The sequence below is a fragment of the Liolophura sinensis genome, chromosome 10 (assembly GCF_032854445.1).
Source record: "Liolophura sinensis isolate JHLJ2023 chromosome 10, CUHK_Ljap_v2, whole genome shotgun sequence".
NCBI lineage: Eukaryota > Metazoa > Mollusca > Polyplacophora > Chitonida > Chitonidae > Liolophura > Liolophura sinensis.
In genome coordinates, this window is record NC_088304.1 from 19,767,779 (window position 1) to 19,786,261 (window position 18,483).

The following is an 18,483-nucleotide window of genomic DNA, read 5'->3' on the forward strand; positions in this document are numbered from 1 at the left end:
TTTTTTGGTACTTGTATGATTAACGGCAGCCATGCAGTAGTGCGAGAATTTGTGCATAAAGCTGTCATGAAGGTTTGCACTCTAATAGTGCCTTGTAGTTTATTATTTTGATGGAACACCGCAAGCTTGTTGGCCATTGGCCATTCCATCAAAAAAAGTCCTTAAAGGTTGAAGATTTATAGTCTACAGTTATTTCAGCAGAAGCTTGCCACAGACTCGGTAACACAACGAAGACAGCGACGACGAACTACAGCTCATTATCTTCAGTATAATAATCCTTTAATTCATCATAACAATCGGTCAATCAGATTTGTGTGGGACACACCTGTGAGATAATACAGAGGTGTTTGTAACAGAGAACACAACTATACAGATGACGTGAAAGTACATCACAAGTGTTACAGGAATGCATATCACAACAGAACCTATAGGAGGTTCTCATGGATTATGAGAGCCCGTCCAAAGACAGCTGCAGTTGCAGAATTTTCTACACGACATTTCAGGCCACAATTACCATGTACCTGAATTTATTTGCATGAAGTTATGCTGTAGGTTTTAACATATACAGTGTATATGCATTGAGAAACTTATCTCAACCTAAAACAATTATATATATATTATGGACACTGGAAATGGTATGTTTAAGCCCAATATAGATATTCCAAGGGAAAGTAAGAAAAACAACACGTATCTGACGTGGTTATATGTGAAAAGGCTTAAAATTGAAGAGGTGCATGTAAATCCATCCTCTTCGCTTTCCCACAGTCATCTGCAAGTGCTATCTGGATTTTTTACTAGAGATTGGAGTCAATATCATGTCATCCAACAATATTTTGAATAAATTTGATAAACTGCAGGTTTACTCTGCTTCTGGTAAAAGCTACTATTCATTACTGAAACAGACCATCCCAATAGAGGAGTCCCAGTTCAACCGCTCTAATCCCTAAAGTTAAATAAAGTCTTTGGTATCATGTGACTTGTTGAAAATGTTAGGCAACTATTTTTTATCGCACTGTAACATTTGATTACTGTAACATGGGTGTGTGAAAAAAAAGGTTTCACACAAGGTACTTCACAGCAGATGAAAAATGGCGAATTTTGAGGAGCTGAACATTTGTGAATTTCAGGAGTCCTTAAATAGGAAAGATGAGTCATTTGTGCCTCCTGAACACGGTAAGACAGGTGATTAAAGATTCAGCAGTTGCTTAAGAATTTTGCCAAGTCACATGATACCATGAGACTGTTTTTACCTTTAACGACGAAAGAGCTTGAACTCAAAACCCATTACAGAAACAAACAGCTAATTGCATTCAATTTTCGAAGGACACTTACAAACTACATGTACAGGCTACATGTTTTATTTACCTGTCCCTTCTGTCTTTGTGAGTCTGCACAAGTCTTATCACAGACTGTCAGCAGATCGCAATGTAGTACACAAGCACACCCTTGCTTACTACATGTACAGTAACACATTTCCTCAGTCAAATATTACGTTAAAAGTATCTGCAGGTCTTTCATTATACTCAAATCTGCAGGTCTTTCATTATACAAGTACATTGTCAGTGTGTTTTAGATATTGTTTTAAAAGGGCAAATACAAACCTGCATTCGTTAGTGTCAGTTCATGTCCTCATGCAAGAATAAGCCCAGTCCTAACCTACATGTACCTGTTGACATTTCGTGGGAACACAAGATAAAACTGATTATTAGGCTTTCACACGAGCATAAAACACAACAGAATCAAACGGCAGTGGCATATTATAAACATGTAAGCACACGCTTTACAATTAGAACTGGACAGGATTAAAAAAAAAACTGTGTACTATATGCTCTAGGTTAAGATAAGTATTGATAACAAATGTGACTGATTAGGTGCATTGAACGCATGTGTACAGTAGTAAAAATCACAAACCAATAGAAATTTGTTGCAGGTTGACTGACAGATGACATGTAAATACAAAGAACAATACATGTATGTTCACATCTTGCAGGTTGCTGCCTTAAGAGAGTCGCACTGATGAAAATTGCATACACTTTAATCATTAGACTTTTTTTTTTTTTTTTTTTTTTTTAAGATTTTTTAAGCTGGAAGTGTGTTACCTCCAACAGGATTAAAATCTTGAAAGTTCTACACAAAAGTTTTATTACAGTTAATAATAAATGAAAGACAGACAGACTGCTGTCAGCATGGGAATTCTGTTCAGCAAATTGAACCTGTCATAAAACTAGTAGGTTCAAAGATATTGTTGGCAAATACTGAACTACATTATCAAATGTGGCAGGGTTTCTTAGAATTGTAAAATATTAGTGGTCATAAATGTATTCATCAGGGCTTCTATGTCATGTACCACACAAAATATGAAAGATGGCATTTGCACCACTGACAAGTTTGAACATAACCCACTTACAGCATGACCTAGTACATGATATGGCTCTCTGATGCCACCTACCAACAGAACAGCAAGATTTTGAAATCTGGGGGTCTCAGTTATTTCTCCTATCTTTATTGTATCAGTTACATGTTCATATCCATGAATATTCTAGAATAATCATTCCAATTTCATATTCACCCTAATTTTGTGCTAAGAATTGTGACCTACATGCATAATTTTACATCATCTTCAAACTTCATCCCAATTGTTTACCATGAATTGTTACTGGTACCTTTGTTTAACCAATCTCAATTCATATTTTTGAAATGATGTCATAGCCGTTCTGAGCCAATCATCTGCATGCTCTTTAGTCATGTGACTAGAGTACTGGAATTGAAAAGAAACCAAATTTAACCCATAACAGATAGGCCTCAGAATAAAATTTGAGCATGAATAATGAAAAAAATGTAGATTTTATGTAAGAAGTGGACTTTTAGCTTGTTGGTTCTCAGTACCAACAAACCACATGCATGCCAGAGAAATGATTGGCTGCCAGACATACATGTAACAGTTCTACAGCTACACTACAGCACTGAGGAAACAAACCACATGTATGCCAGAGAAATGACTGTCTACCAGAGATACATGTAACAGTTCTACAGCTACACTACAGCACTGAGGAAACAAACCACATGTATGCCAGAGAAATGACTGGCTTCCAGATATACATGTAACAGTTCCATAGCTACACTACAGCACTGAGGAAACAAACCATGTCGAAAGATCAATTATCCCCTGGCATATCCTACATACAAAGCAAACAGACGTATCAAAATGCGCATGCACGCCACAATGGTGTTATCAATGTGTATTTATACTTTGTAGCCCACAAGTACACACCCAAACACTAACCCTTCCCTAACTACACTAAAAAAACAAATCTAAATGTAACCTTACAAAAAATGTATCACCTTCTTTCGATGGCAATTTTTCATAGCTTTTCTCACAAATCTTCTCCCTTACAGCATTAGAAAAAGCTACCAGAAACTGGTTTTGCAACAAAGCCAAAAAAACATAAAATAAAATAAAACTGAAGCCTGACAGCACTTGTCCCCTGAGTAGACAAGAACAGTCAAAACCAAAACAGAAATAAATCACATTTTCAAACAGGTTCAGCACATGACTCTTCATCCAGCCTTTTCATTTCTGTTTTTAAAATTCATATATTTGTGTATATTTAACCAAAAGCTACAGTCCCAGAGTTTGGATTGCTATAAAATAATACTAATTCAAATAAAATAACTTTATTTCCTTAAAAATTCTTAGTTTTGATACGGAGAAGTTCCATACTGACCCAACCATTTATTTTTTACACAAAGGGGGTATATGACATGCCGACTGCTTGAAAGTGGAGAAAAATATTCAAGAGTAGTACAAAACTGTCAAATTTGCACATGGCCCCTTTCTACAGGATTCTACATTCCATAGGAAAATATCTACGCCATTTTCTAAAGAAAATACACACATATATACATGTATAAATATTAAAATACATGTACAAATATTAAAATACAAGTATTGATTGACCCCCCCAGTGCTAGTACTTGCGCCATACCAGTACTTGAAATATACATGGATGTCCATGCTATTAAGGCTTGTACATTAGTTTAATTAAAAATTTAATTAAAATTTAATTATCAAAAGACATCTTCGACTTGATTCAAAGATGTTCTTGGCATCTTGAGGTGCCCAGGTGTGATGTGTCAAACTCTGGTTGTCAATTCAAAAGTCTCATTTACCTTAGATTAACATCAATATATATTCCCACTCATGGACTGGTTCAAACCCAAAAGTCACTTGCATTTTACATGTATGTACCCTGCAATGCTTTCATAACCAACCTGACAATAGCGACAGTGTAATAATGGAGATGTAAAATGTTTTCTGTGATGGACATGTTAAACGATGAAGGTGTCAGCTGTGGCGTCCACGCACCGCTGTATGACGAACGCGCTTTGTGGACATTGTATCAGGGGTGGTGCTGTCAGCCTTGCGTTTCACACCCACCAAGCTGCGTAATACTCTCACCGGCGTAGCTGAAGAGTCAGTATGACTCCTGGTTCTCACTAGACTTTTGCTAAAGGGGTTCAATCGCGTCTGTGCCACGTTTGATCGCACATTCGAAGCGGATTTAGAGCGCTGATGACCTCTGACAGTTTGACTATTGATCGCCATGGGGGATTTATGTCTCGCCACTCGGCGTCTAAGCTCTGAGGAAGAGTTGTTGATCTGCTCCTTGCCCGTCAGTTGCAAATTTTCAGGCGAAGTCAGACATTTCACTCGACTCCTACTAATTTTATAGCTTCCCACGAATCCTTTAGGAGAGTTTCGTGTTTTCACAGAGGTAACAACGCAGTTCTGTTCACAGTTTTTGTTTTTCAGCACCTTACCTATAGGAATATTTCCTACGGAGTTCGAGCGCTTTCTGTCCATCTCAGAAACACTGACTTCTGCCGCTGGTGACAATGGCTCCTCACCTCCTTTTGTAGTCAGCACGTTTGTCAAACTCAAACTTCTCTGTCTGAAATCAGGCAAATCTTCTATGTCTCCTTCAGCTGTTGCGCCCGGCGCTTTAAGAGCTTGCTGTCCTTTCAGCTTCTTCAGTTTGCGCTGCGTTGCCCTGTTAGTCAACCATTTTGCCCAGCCACACTTCCCACTGGAGGAGTTCGAACAGGATGGCATCGACACCTCCCCGAGAAATCGCGACTGTCGAAATTCGGACGTGGTCGGCAGAGCCTTGTGTTTCGGCTTGCTCTTCTGTTTCCCAGACCTCTTGTGTTTCTTCATCAAGTACTCTCTAATGATGGTTACATTGAACCTCTTGGTTTTGCTGATGATCGGTGGGTCAGTATCCCGGAGCTTTGAGGCCATGCTTACCGTCACACTGTCTTCAGGCTTTTTCTTCATCAGGTACTCTCTCACTATTTCCACCTTGTCACCTGGGTTGCCAGGCAACAGCATCTTGGGTTTATGCCTGACCTCGGGAGAAGGCGGTGACGTTAAATATTCACGAACAATCTTCACAGCAGGCTTGCCTGTAAATGGATTAATTCTCTGCGGGGAGTCGGGAGTTTCTAAAAAAGGTGAGGCTAAGAGAGGAGAGTCGAGACACGTTGATAATTTCTGTGGAGATCCACCTAGCTTCTTTACCTGCAACTTCTGAAGTTTACTTCCGCTTCCACACCCACTAAATGCCGTCACATTGGCCTCTGTGTCTTTACACTCCTCGTCCATCTGCAAACTGGACGGAGGGGTGCTGGAGAATGTCATGAAAGATGGCTGAGATCTCAGCAGAGGAATCGTCGGTTTGGAATTCAGCGGCGATTTGAAATTCATTTGCAAATTCTCCTCCATGATGGACCTCTCGATGTCATCCAGATCGCCATTGCCCAACTGAACACCGCTGAAAGTTTTAAGTGGCGACATGCTGCTGTCTATCACGATCTCTGAGCCAATGGCAGGCAGACACGAGTTGGACACTATACTCAGATCTCCGTCCACTTCATCGTAATCCTCCTCCATTGGCTCATACATGTACGGCTGGATACCGTCGCGCTTCAAGGAGGCACTCTTTGGTGTTGGAGGTAGGTTGACTTCCACTGCGTTAATAATAGGTGTAGGAGCATTACGATCTGGCTCAAGGTCAATATCTGGGCTCTCAAGGTCATCTGAGTCAGGAGTCAAAGGTAAAGATGGGGACACATTTCCATTGGCTCTGTCCTTTGGGCAGTTCAGATTGATCCTTGTGAGGTGCTCTTCGCGTTTTTTGCGTAGCTGGAGCCAGCGACTAGGCCCCAGGGGGTCAATCATGACCACCATGGAGCTTGTGTTGTCAGCACGCATCATCTTTGACTTCCACTTATGCAGGGCCAGTCTGACCAATTTCTCAGACACATTCACCCAGTGGTTCAACTCGACACTCTACAACAAAACACAAATGTTGCTTAAGTGGAAATAAGTTGATCTTTATGAGTTAATGCGCATGCCATTGATATCACCTTAAGTTTTAACCCTGTAAACATGCACAGTCAGATGCACACTAAAGCCTTAAAATGATGCTTTTGATGCCAACACGTAAGTTTTCCTGATAAGAAAGTAATCAAAGTTCATCGTCAGTTTATCAGTAGTTGGTACACACAAACACTTCAAAAATAGTCTATATCACACGCTTCTCCTCCAAAAAATACGTGGATTACACCCTGAGAGGTAATAGGAGATCTACAGAAGGCAATAGTATTATGCTGATAAGTGAAGAGTCTAAGTGATGGGGAGTGGTGAACACATACTGGGTCTGACACTATCTTCTTCTCCACCTCCTTCTCCACCAGCTGAACAGTAAGACAGGCTTCTGCGGGGGTCAGCATGTTCCACAGTCCGTCACTCCCCAGGATTAGGCAGCGGTCTTTGCGGGGGAACAGGTGACGCACAGACACGTCAGGCTCAGGGGACACCACAAACTCCTCTGTCTTAAAGTCATAGCTCCATAAATCACCTGAAGAGCACAGAAATCAAGATGTGAATACTACGATTAGCAGCATGCATTTATATAAGGAAGAAATGGGAAAAAAATAAATAAATAAAACAGCCGATGAAGGCTGCAGAAAGCTGTCTCCTGGCCAACTACTTTGGTCATGGTTTACATTGTGTCCGTGTAACTCTAGAGTGTCACGTCACAACAAGGGATTTTCAAGTTCCAACAATGCCATATCACAACGAAGCCGGTCTTATTCAAGGACGTCTTTTCCCCATAAAAGCACCATCTATAAAAACCAACTTTTTCATAAGGGATCACTGCTGACAGCAGTTTTTTTTTCCTGCAAAAAGATTTTTGCAGGAATTCACCAGATTACACTGCATCGTGATATTAGAACTGTCTTCAGTTTCTATTAATGAACAGCTGAAGGGAGATCACTTTGGAAACACTGAAGAGCCAAAAGTTATTTCCCCTATCTCCACAAAGCACAATAAACTCCAACTGTGATAATCCCATAACCCACCCAATGTCAATATTTCAAATCTTGAGTTGAGTGAGTGAGTGAGTGCTTGGGGTTTAACGCAAATCTAGCACTGAGACCAAAATAAAAACTTGTTCGTTCAGAACTTACCCAGAGACCTAGCCACAGCCAGAAATGGAATCTGGTCAATGGGAGTGCTGCGTCGCACCGGGCCCTTGTGGGCATTTTTGGGGCGGTTCCACACCACCCGGTTGACACCAGCCTTCCTCATGACACTGCCTCCACTCTTCTCAATACGTTTCCTCTCATCTGGACACTCTGGCTTGTGGTCCTATAAACGCAGAATATTTAATAGCTTAGAGCCGACTTGATACATTTATAAGTACATGTTGATGGCTCAAAATGCAGAGTGATTCTACCATGTTTTGCTATTCACATGACAAGGTTTGATTGCAAAATATGTGCTAGTGTGTCCTGCTGAAGAGAAAAAAATTTCACTTGTCATAAATCTTCAAAATGTTTAACCTCTAGAGCACTTTTTTGCAGTGGAATTCTGTGCGAGCTTCATAAAAACGAATTTGTTGAGGATTTGGGCCAATCATAAGAATTTTATTATGTTGTAGTTTACATCCATACGTAAACTCAGTGTTTACACCCATACATAAACTCAGTGTTTACATCCATATGTAAACTCAGTTAACCAGAGGTTGATACTCTCCAGGCCCTCAAAAGGGTAGCTCCTTTACACATACAATACAAAGAAACTGAAAATCGAATGGAAGAATAAAAAAAAAAAAGAAACACATTGAGTGTGGGATAGCATGTCACAGTACTTTTGAGCATTTGATTACTTTCTTAAACTTTCATCAGTGACTTAAATCAGTAAATAGTGGATGCTAGTTTCACGTCATTATGAGGAGAGTTCCTTGGAACTGACAGACTATGACAAAGGCTTCTTGTACTGTTCACTTAGAGGACTTATCAAGATTATTTGAGAATTAAAAATTTATTGATGGATCTGATTCACAGGAAAACAGCTGTGCCGTCACATAATTTTGAAAATGGACATTTAGTGACTTGTACACATTTAAATGGACATTTAGTGACTTGTAAACATTTAAATAGACATTTAGTGACTTGTAAACATTTAAATGGACATTTAGTGACTTGTACACAACAGTGGCTTTGTTATCATGAACAAGTACATGTACCTTCATCCACTGAAGTTTCTGAAATGTAGACTGGTTCTCAGAGTTGTCATATCAGCATTAAGTGCAAGTCTGATATGTGTAATTTAAAAATTCTTATCAGAAGACCCCAGAGAGTTAGACAATTACATATATGTGGTAATCTACAGGAGTGCAGAGCTTCCGGACAGGAAGCTTTCGCCACAATGGCTAACAATACTTGGAGTGTGTTACGTTATGTGATTGGACAGGAGGTCCAAATGAACATGAACAAACCACTCAACCACAAACAAAACAGGAAGTTGGACACTTAAGGGGATAAATGCATAGACAATCCAGGTCATAACCACGGTATTCATCTGAGTTTGCCTATAATATTCTATATCTATGCACATGTATATCTGAAGAGCACCTGCTGTCCTTGGAAATTGTCAGAGTGACTTCCCTTGGTCCTTGTCTCGCGATTTAACTCCACTGGGACAAGATAGGGCTTGCTTCCTGAATTTAATTTACTGAACAGAATATTTTCTAACTTTGTAACAAAAGTAATATACTTTTGAGCAGGCGTTTATTTTTGCTTTTGAACAGGTGTGTGCGTATCACACTACCCTTACTGAACACCTGCGGTGTGATTTTCACCCATCAATTCACACTCCTCAGTCTACCCTCAGAAGCCTGTTTTAAAAAGCCATTTCCAACTTAATAAGAGTTAAAAATGCCTGATTTGCACACATGTGGTTTTCAGAACATAATAATGCTTGCTGCCGTGGTATATGTACGGCGTAAAATACCAATCAAATAAATAAATAAATCAAAGAAAAGACAACATATGAAATCACCTGAATTATTCAGAAAGAGGAGTGGAAACAGGTCTAAATATATTTGGTAACATTGCTAACCCACACACATACTGCTGTATGGTTAAACGGCAAACCATTAAGTGGAAACAGCTCCTTTCTCCAGGTTATAGAGACAGCTTGTGTCAGATTGATCAAAACTGATAACCTGGCCGCACTTCCAACTTTCTCAAAGTGACCGATTTTACAGCTACATCTCAGTTACATGTATGTAACATCACAAAGAGAAAAAGTTGTCCTTTTTTATTTATTTATTTATTTGATTGCTGCGTTGTGCCCTAGTCGAGAATATTTCGCTTAAACTATGGAGACCAGAACTGTGGTAGGAGGAAACTGGGCAGAGTCCAGAGGAAACCCATGACCATCTGCAGGTTGCTTTTTAAACTTCATGTGGGATACTTTATCCATTTATATATACATTTAGACTGGGGATGTCTTTCCAAAATTCTGCATTTTGCCTTGTGTAATAATTAACCCATATGCTTAATATATACTGGCCACAAAAATCTACATGTGTGATGGTAGTGAGAAACAAACAATTAATTATCAATGGCCTAGGGGACACACTAAACCAGAACAAACCTTTGTGAGCCTGACAGCAGTCATGGGGGCATTGGCGGTGTTCTGTTGGCCCAGGACTATGGCAGAGTCTCCAACATGGCCTATGTACAGTTTGCAGTTCTTGATGAAGGCCACGCTGGCTGTGGTACCCGAGGTGCTGGCGAACCCTGATGATGTCATCGGCCATTTGTCTGAAGAAATAAAACATGTTAAATGATATGAAAAGAGAATAGACATCTAATACATGTAAGTATACACATCTAGCATCACTCAAGTACATGTATATATTGCAATTTCTAACCTTAAACTTTGCCCTCCTACATGTAAATCTATGAAGGGTTAAGAATACAACTGGTCAAAGGAAACTAGAACCCAAATGGGTGCACTTGCTATTCTTCTATTTTACTTTTCTTGTAACTAATGACAAAATTGTCTTCTAGTACAATCCATTGGTCTTCTCCATCCACAAAGAGTCTATCAGTTATTCTGTCTCATGGAGAACCCGGCCTGACTGTAATGAAGTCAATGTTTTTCAGCTTAAGAAGAATATATATATATTTTTTTTCTTAAGCTGAAAAACACGACTTCATTACAGATCTCTCAACATTTCTAAGCCACTAAAGGGCTGATATGACTCTTTTTTTGGCATTCTGTTGCCTAGAAAATATTTCTCTCCATCATGATATAACCTACACACGACTTGCTTTCATAGATGAGGTGCCACTTCTCGTAGTATATCACACTTCAAAACTAATATCGGGTTAAGTCATAGTCACTGTCGTGTAGCAATGGAGCTAGTTCAGAGCAGGCCTATTAATTTCTACATGCAGAGTGCAAAAAACAGGTGAATATAAGCACTCCACATTTCCAACGCTGCGTTTACTGAGGACATGTGTATAGAAAAACGCCAGCATTGCCGCAGTATTGTAATTCACAAGTAGAAACACACTTTACAGTGATATCTACAATGGGATACATAATTATCTAAACATAGCTTGGATACTAAAAACTCACAAATCTGAACTTCATTGTCAAGGTTATTGTGTTCTTATCTTAGAGGGGTGAAGTGATGGCTGGGTGGAGGCACAATTTCCCTGTATTGCAACAACTATGACTTTAAATACCTTAGCCAGCTGTGATAAAGTTCAGAGGGCCCCCAGTTCAGTGGTTACAAGTATGTTCAAACACCAGTTACATGGGTAAGTCCAAGAAAAGGGGTAACTAAAGTGAGACATACGGGGGTCAATTTATACTTTCTTGAAGGCCAAAAATCCTACTGTCTTCTAGCACTAACCATGGGTGTAAGTGAGACATAAATATCAACATAAATCTACATAAACGTCAACATAAATCAACTTAAATCTTAATGTGTGACATACAATAAAGGCACATGACCAGATACCAAGTTGTTAGTGTAACATGGACACAAAGATGCAGACAAAAAGTAAAAATAAGAATCAGCAGATGTTAATTAAACACTTTTCTCCTCACAGGAATGAGTAAATCTAAGGAATGCATGTATGTATACGTGTAACCGTCCAGTGGTCCTCCAATCAATCAGACAGTCAAGATATATGAGCCAAAGGCTATATATGCACATGTAGCTGCACAGTGACATGACCGATAGCTACATATGTTCAACTGTTACAGTGACATGACAGATAGCTACATATATTCAATTGTTACAGTGACATGACAGATAGCTACATATATTCAATTGTTACAGTGACATAACAGATAGCCACATATGTTCAAATTGTTACAGTGACATGACAGATAGCTACATATATTCAACTGTTGCAGGATTATGGACAACTTCAAGCATTTGAACCACATAAATTATGTGATAATGGGGAAAATCAGATTTCTCTAATGAATGCAAATTCCAGGGTCAAAATGATTTTTTATACTAAAACTGGCTTATTTTTTTGTCTCCAAGGCGAACATTAGCAACACTGGGAAATGCTATCTACATGTATGCATGTTTATGTGTAAGATTTACTTATTTCACTGATGTTTTAGGTCATACTCAAGAATACTTCACTTATATACGACAGCGGCCAGCATTGTAGTGGGAGGAAACCCAGAAGAGCCCCAGGGAAAACCCACGACCATCAGCAGGTTGCCGAAAGACCTTCCCATGTACGACAGGAGAGGAAGCCAGCATGAACCTGACTTGAACTCACAGCGACCACATTGGTGAGAGGCTCCTGGGTCATTGCGGTGTCCTGGTATGCTACCCCCCTCGGCTATGGAGGAACCTTGCCTGCCCCTCTGGGGGTCATAAATTACGCAGTACACCCAAGTTCTAAAATTTAAATAAAAACAAGAAAGAAAAAAGAAATGGTTTGAGGAATTGGCCCCATAAAAGCCCACATCAAGAGAAATTGGAAAAACCTTTTTAAAAAATGTGTAAATTTTCATTAACTTGATGATAGTAAGGTGTGATTTAATAGTGTTTTTCCATGGATATCCAAATAACATATTCAGCATATGAAGCATGTGAAGGCCTTGGGGAAGAACAGTTTCATTGTAAATTGATTGAGCTACCTTCGATAAATAAAGCTGTTACTATTGCATATAATATTAGACAATTCCACCATTTACATGTATCAAGTTTCACCCTAATTACTGGGCTCAAAGGAGGGCCCAAATTCAAAAGCTGTATTTGACTGAGTTACTTTAGGCCTCCTGTTCAACGGAGGCAGGTCACAATAGATAGATCGGTCAATACAGCTCAGAGGGTAATCTAAAAGACTAGCAGTCAACCCCGATTTGATGTCATCAAAGAGCAGATAAATCTATTTTAACACGGCTGACTTGCACCTTTACAAGCAGAAGGAGACCAATGGCATTCACGGACTGACCTCAATGACCACAAATATTTGTCCCTGAGTGATATCCTGAGTGATCCAGGCTTCTTCAGTAAGGTTATTTGCCCTTACATCACCTTACAAGTTTTTCACCAGCATAAACTCACACGTAGTATTTAATTAAGACCCTCTGCATGTACCTGAAATTACCTAAAATTTGATCCATGACTAAGTTGCTCTTTTTTCCAGATTCTGGGAGTTATATTAATTTTAGAAAGAAGCTTTGAAATGTGTCTGAAGGTAAGATGATATCCTACTGGGAAAATGTAAATTTTAGCACCAGAACTAGTATCTCAAGACATTAACTTGCCTCAAAAAATGCTCTTTTGTGGTCGAATTTTTAGGTTATTTAGAGTATATGTACTTTACAATGTATAATACATGTACATTGCCAGCAACCTGCTAGAAAATTTTCAGGGACTTTAATAACTCAAGTCAAATTCATCAGACAACATTCTTAAGAGTTTGGGCTTGTAAGATAATGTCTACTGTGTGCATATCATAATTACCCTCTACATATAAACGTACTCAAGTCTCTAGGTATTAATTATCATACAACTGGAACATGTACAGTATCATTTTAACAGTATTTATAACAGTGTTTGATTGGTTTAATTCGACTGTTTTGGATGTTTAATGCTACCCTCTACATATAAACGTACTCAAGTCTCTAGGTATTAATTATCATACAACTGGAACATGTACAGTATCATTTTAACAGTATTTATAACAGTGTTTGATTGGTTTAATTCGACTGTTTTGGATGTTTAATGCTGTACTTGAGAATTTTTCATTTACTTGCCCCTTTCTAAGTCTCTCCCACAGGGCCACAGAAAATGTGAAAACCATGCATGCACATATGTACATGTAAGTGTAAACAAGGAATTTTCCATTACTATGTACATTTTCATTGGCCACTACTCTCCCTCAGTACCCAATACTCCGTGTCATTACACGCAATCAATGCACATATAGAAAAGAATAACACAGCGAGCTTAACATGTCCAAAACAGAAACCATAACTTCAGCAGTATAGTCTGATTCAGAGTAGAATAAATTAAATCAAACCTTTTGTAAGAACATGATTTGCACATTATGGCACACCATTGTTCAGGGATACCGGGTCAATACATTTATTTATGGACAAGCTATGAAATATCTGTAGAGAGACAAAGCCATGTATTGCACTGGTCAAGCTATATATAGACCTGATGCAAGCAAGGCAACTGGCAGACAACCAGCAAATGACCAAGCTGCAGAGGTGGAATGCGTGCAGATTCACAACACATACAATGCTAGCAAAAGCAAATCTTAAACTGATCAATACAGATACATGTATATATCAAATGTACATATCACATGTACATATCGATATTTCATTGCAGTACTGAAATGCTAATGCTAATCCTGTTAATGGAAACATAGGTCAAGTTCAATGTACAGCATACTGGTACCCTTGGATGGTACTGTTACTTTTGACACTATTGTAAGATTTAAACGGATACACATCACAGGTAACCACAAAATTAAGACGTCAACATTTTCAGCGAAATGCCATCAATGTTTTACTGCATTCAAACTTATTGTTACTTATTGCAATAAAAATATGTCATATGATACATTGTACAGGTATTTATTGTTATCTTTTGAAGATGATGTTATGAAAACCCACCATGGATGACAGCAAGTTTATATGTTATGTGACACACATTTCACTAGCCAATAGCCATACAATTGTCAGTTCTGTATATACAGTAAGTTATCTGTGTTAAGTTATACAACTATCACTAAAAGAGCATTACCTCTGACTTTAAATGACAAAGCTTTAAATGTAAAATACACTGCACATGGCAATGGGTACACGGGTAGCATCGTAAACATAGATCACTAAAAGAGCATTACCTCTGACTTTAAATGACAAAGCTTTAAATGTAAAATACACTGCACATGGCAATGGGTACACGGGTAGCATCGTAAACATAGATGTCTGATGATTATGGAGAATAATTTATTCTCGGCAAACATCACTATCCACTAGTCTAAGGTCGGAGTAATAAACGAACCAATAAAAACACTGAGCCAACTTAGCCCAAACTGTCACCATTTTATACAAGCTAAATGCACACAGATGCATGTGTGTGTATACATAATATATATGTTATGTCTTCTATGGAAAGTAGTTTCCTTCCACCGTAAAGCTGGTCACCGTTGTATAAGAGAAATATTATTGAGTAAGGCATAAAACACCAATCAAATAAATAAATCTATGGCAAGTACTTCAATCATTCAACGAATCCTTATTAAAATGATTCATATACATGTACACCAATATATCTGAGGATAATATTTTGATTTTTAAACTGTTATATCTTTGGTTTATCACAAAATCCTTCGTTTCATGTTAGATATGTGCACATAAATTATAACGTAAATACATGTAACTCTTAACAGAAAATGACGTGCATATAATGTAATCCTGTGTACATGTAGATGTAGATCTGTCTTTCATTAAGGCTCAAAACAATAAGTTTATGTTATCCTGAGCAGATATACCTGGAAAATAACATGTAGGGGGTGTAAGGGAGGGTCATTATTTACAATAAACATGTATAAGCAGGGAGGCAACAGAAATGCAGGTATCCAAGTGCCTAAAATACTTAAATCTGTTCTGAGAATCTGTATTTGCTCCTGAAGAAACATTAAAAAAATAAAACGATTATACTTTTAAGTGCTGAATAAGATCTAAACTTCTAGATTCAGAGTTGCATAAGACACTTGAGGAAATGCATTTAGAATCTATTAAAATTTGATGAAACAGAACCTTAACAATACAGGTCAGTCTCACATTAGCTTGGACATCAGATCAGTTGCTATCAGAATGATAGAACGGCTATGAGGTACTCTGACAGAATAGCTTAAGCGCTTTTATCAGGAGCTTTTCATTTATAAATTTTAACTTACATGTAATGTCTACAAATCAAAAGCCTGTGCATTAGAAAATGGAAGCATGCAACAAAAAAGTGACAACTTTCTGAAGAGGACACTGCCTGTTGGATCCTGTCTACAGGTAGCCACATTCAGCCCATTATGACAGGACTAGCTCCCTCATTGTCCTTGATGATTTTTAGTCTAATCTGTGAAGCAGTTCACATCTGAGAGAAGTGCACACGGCTCGCAATCTCAAGTCAGACTAGCATGTCAGCCGTTATCACATGTATTTATAGTCTACCTGGCTGTCAGATCCGAAACATGTCCTAGCTTGTTTCATTCAACACGGATCATGTGACAGCTGGCAACGGGTCAAAGCGACGTCATCGACATTCAACCTACATGTAGGTCAAAGTTCAACTACAAATACATTCAGACCTTTCCTTTGCAACAATCGATCTAACAAAGTACACGTCCCCACGTTGATCAACAATCGTTCACAAACACCAGAAAGCTGTTATGATAAGACTAGTAGTGAAAGTCAATCATAAGCATCCGATCGTACGACAGTGAAACCGTTATAAAAGGATCCGGGTAAAAGTAGGTCAACTCTAGCTACATGTAGCTATCGCTCGCTGAGCATGGAGCCTTCGTGCGTAGTAAACGCTGCGCGCGTAATTTTTATCTGAGGCATACACAATGTAACACTTCTCCATTTCAAGACATAGCACACCACAAAATTGAAAACCCCATTGACTGATAGGGGAAACTGATGCATTTTTGTGTGAATAAAACGTTTATTGACCCCTGGTTGATTTCGCCAGCGGGTAGCAGCGATCGACTCGCCTGTCCAGTCGACGTAAACACTTCTGCCGAGGGCCACAAAGATCTAAGCTTTTGCACGACCACAAAGATTAATACATTGTCAAAATACACTTACCACGCTCTTTCCACATCGCTTTATGGGTATCCAAAAAACCCGCTTTAATTGCTTGACACACATTTTCGTCGTCATCCGTCCAAAACTCGTCGTATTTTGTTATTTCTTCCAGTAACCGGTCTCGAGCAAACTTGGCTGCTTCTGCTCCACCGTGTCCGTCGAAAACACCGAAATATCCAAATTCGACGACGCCCTTTTCATTTCTTTCAAAATGTACAGCATATCTATCTTCCATATATTTCCGTCCACCTTGATCACAACTCTCAGTAACTCGTAAATTCATCCCTATTTGAGACATTTTGATGAGAGACGCACGATCGCGCCTTCTCCTACAGTGGGAGTTGTAAATTTCACCCGCTCTATGAACATCTCAAGTCTGCTCTGATTGGCTAGTTCGAAGAACGTGACCTCTGATCAAAGTCTGCATTTCTTACGCCGTCCTTCATTGGCCCAACTGATGTTAGTCTCAAATATCTCACCCGATCTAGGAGCGAAAAGTTGTGACATAATTTCAAAGCGGAACATGCACAAACATGTATACCTTCAGGTATAGGCGCAGTTCACACTTGCAGTCAAAACAGTTCACTCACGTCAGCCTTTACAATGAAGCACAAAGAACAGTACTTAGCGACTCTCAAGCAGAGATATGCGATATATTCCGGTCTCTCTTTCGTCAGAGTTAATTCTAGACATGGGACTAAAGACATTGGACACATTTTTTCAACTCGTTCTGTCTGTCTGGACAAATGTATAATAGAAGTCTATTGTTAAAAGAAAACAAGGGCTGTGAAAAAGTCTATATAAAAGAAAACAAGGGCTGTGTTTTAATTTGTGAGTAACGAAAACTTCAGTTGATTAAACCCCGGCCTTGTGTTAGATGGATCCAAACCTGTTATATTCTATTCGACACCAGGGCCTAGGATCATGAATCTATCTTAGGCTTAAGTTAGAATTTCAATCACTACATTTCTTATCTTCCATTCCTTTATTTTTGCTAAAAATTGTTGTAGAATAACTTATGCAGAATTTGCGTTGCCAGGCAATATTTTGATTTTGTTACATAAGAAATAACAATTCCTCCCCGGCCGTAAGTGGGAAGATCCTCCAGCAACCTTTTGATGGTCATGGGTTCTCCCAGGCTCTGCCTGGTTTCTTCCCACCATAATACTGGCCGCCATCCTATAAGTGAAATATTCTTAAGTACGACGTAAAAAACCCATCAAATCAAATCAAATACTTCACATTGTAATACTCCACTTTGTTATATGCTTCTTCTCCTTTCAGATGAAAACCAAATTCAAAATGTATTTAATTCCTTAAATTTGACAAAAAAAGAAAAATTTGTTGTGAACCAAAGCAGTCGTATTTTCTGAATTCCGCTTGATTACGTAACTGAGCGGTACGTAATACCTGCTGTGATTACATACACATTTCTCTGTATGCTAAATGTTTATTGCCTTCTGCTACCATTTGTCTGTATAGACTGCACACCACTGCTTACTCTGCTTACTCTTACTTCTAACGCAGAAAATCAGGTTTTGGTCAGAACTGTCAAAACAAACCACCAATTTACGCTTTCATGTTGAAGCTCTCTATAGGTTTTTAAATTTTACATAATTATAGCATCTAGATTAAAACTAATTTGCAAACGAATTAATGACGATTGTTTTGTCACACAGGAGGCTTCTCCAGACATTCTGGTCATTTTCTACTTTTGAGACAGTCGTTTGCCCAAATCTTTCGAATTTTTG

The 18,483-nt window shown here is 38.7% G+C and overlaps 1 protein-coding gene across 1 annotated transcript; it reads right to left on the bottom strand.

The window, feature by feature from the left end:
• Positions 1–673: 673 nt before the first annotated feature.
• On the bottom strand, positions 674–17,074 carry LOC135476354 (uncharacterized). Its single transcript, XM_064756353.1, has 5 exons — positions 16,733–17,074; positions 10,013–10,182; positions 7,537–7,717; positions 6,718–6,923; positions 674–6,352 (listed from the first exon to the last, which is right to left on the bottom strand). Exons 1-5 carry the CDS (start codon positions 17,028–17,030, stop codon positions 4,346–4,348), a joined length of 2,862 nt encoding a protein of 953 aa, XP_064612423.1. The 5' UTR covers positions 17,031–17,074; the 3' UTR covers positions 674–4,345.
• Positions 17,075–18,483: the final 1,409 nt, after the last annotated feature.

Bases quoted from the DNA above. Each gene is read 5' to 3' on its own strand.
- LOC135476354 (XM_064756353.1), bottom strand. From the start codon at position 17,030: ATGTCTCAAATAGGGATGAATTTACGAGTTACTGAGAGTTGTGATCAA. The intron at 7,718-10,012 runs GTTTGTTCTGGT...CTGCGTTTATAG, and splicing joins CTGCTGTCAGGCTCACAAAG to GACCACAAGCCAGAGTGTCC. The intron at 6,924-7,536 runs GTAAGTTCTGAA...TGTGCTCTTCAG, and splicing joins GGCTGTGGCTAGGTCTCTGG to GTGATTTATGGAGCTATGAC.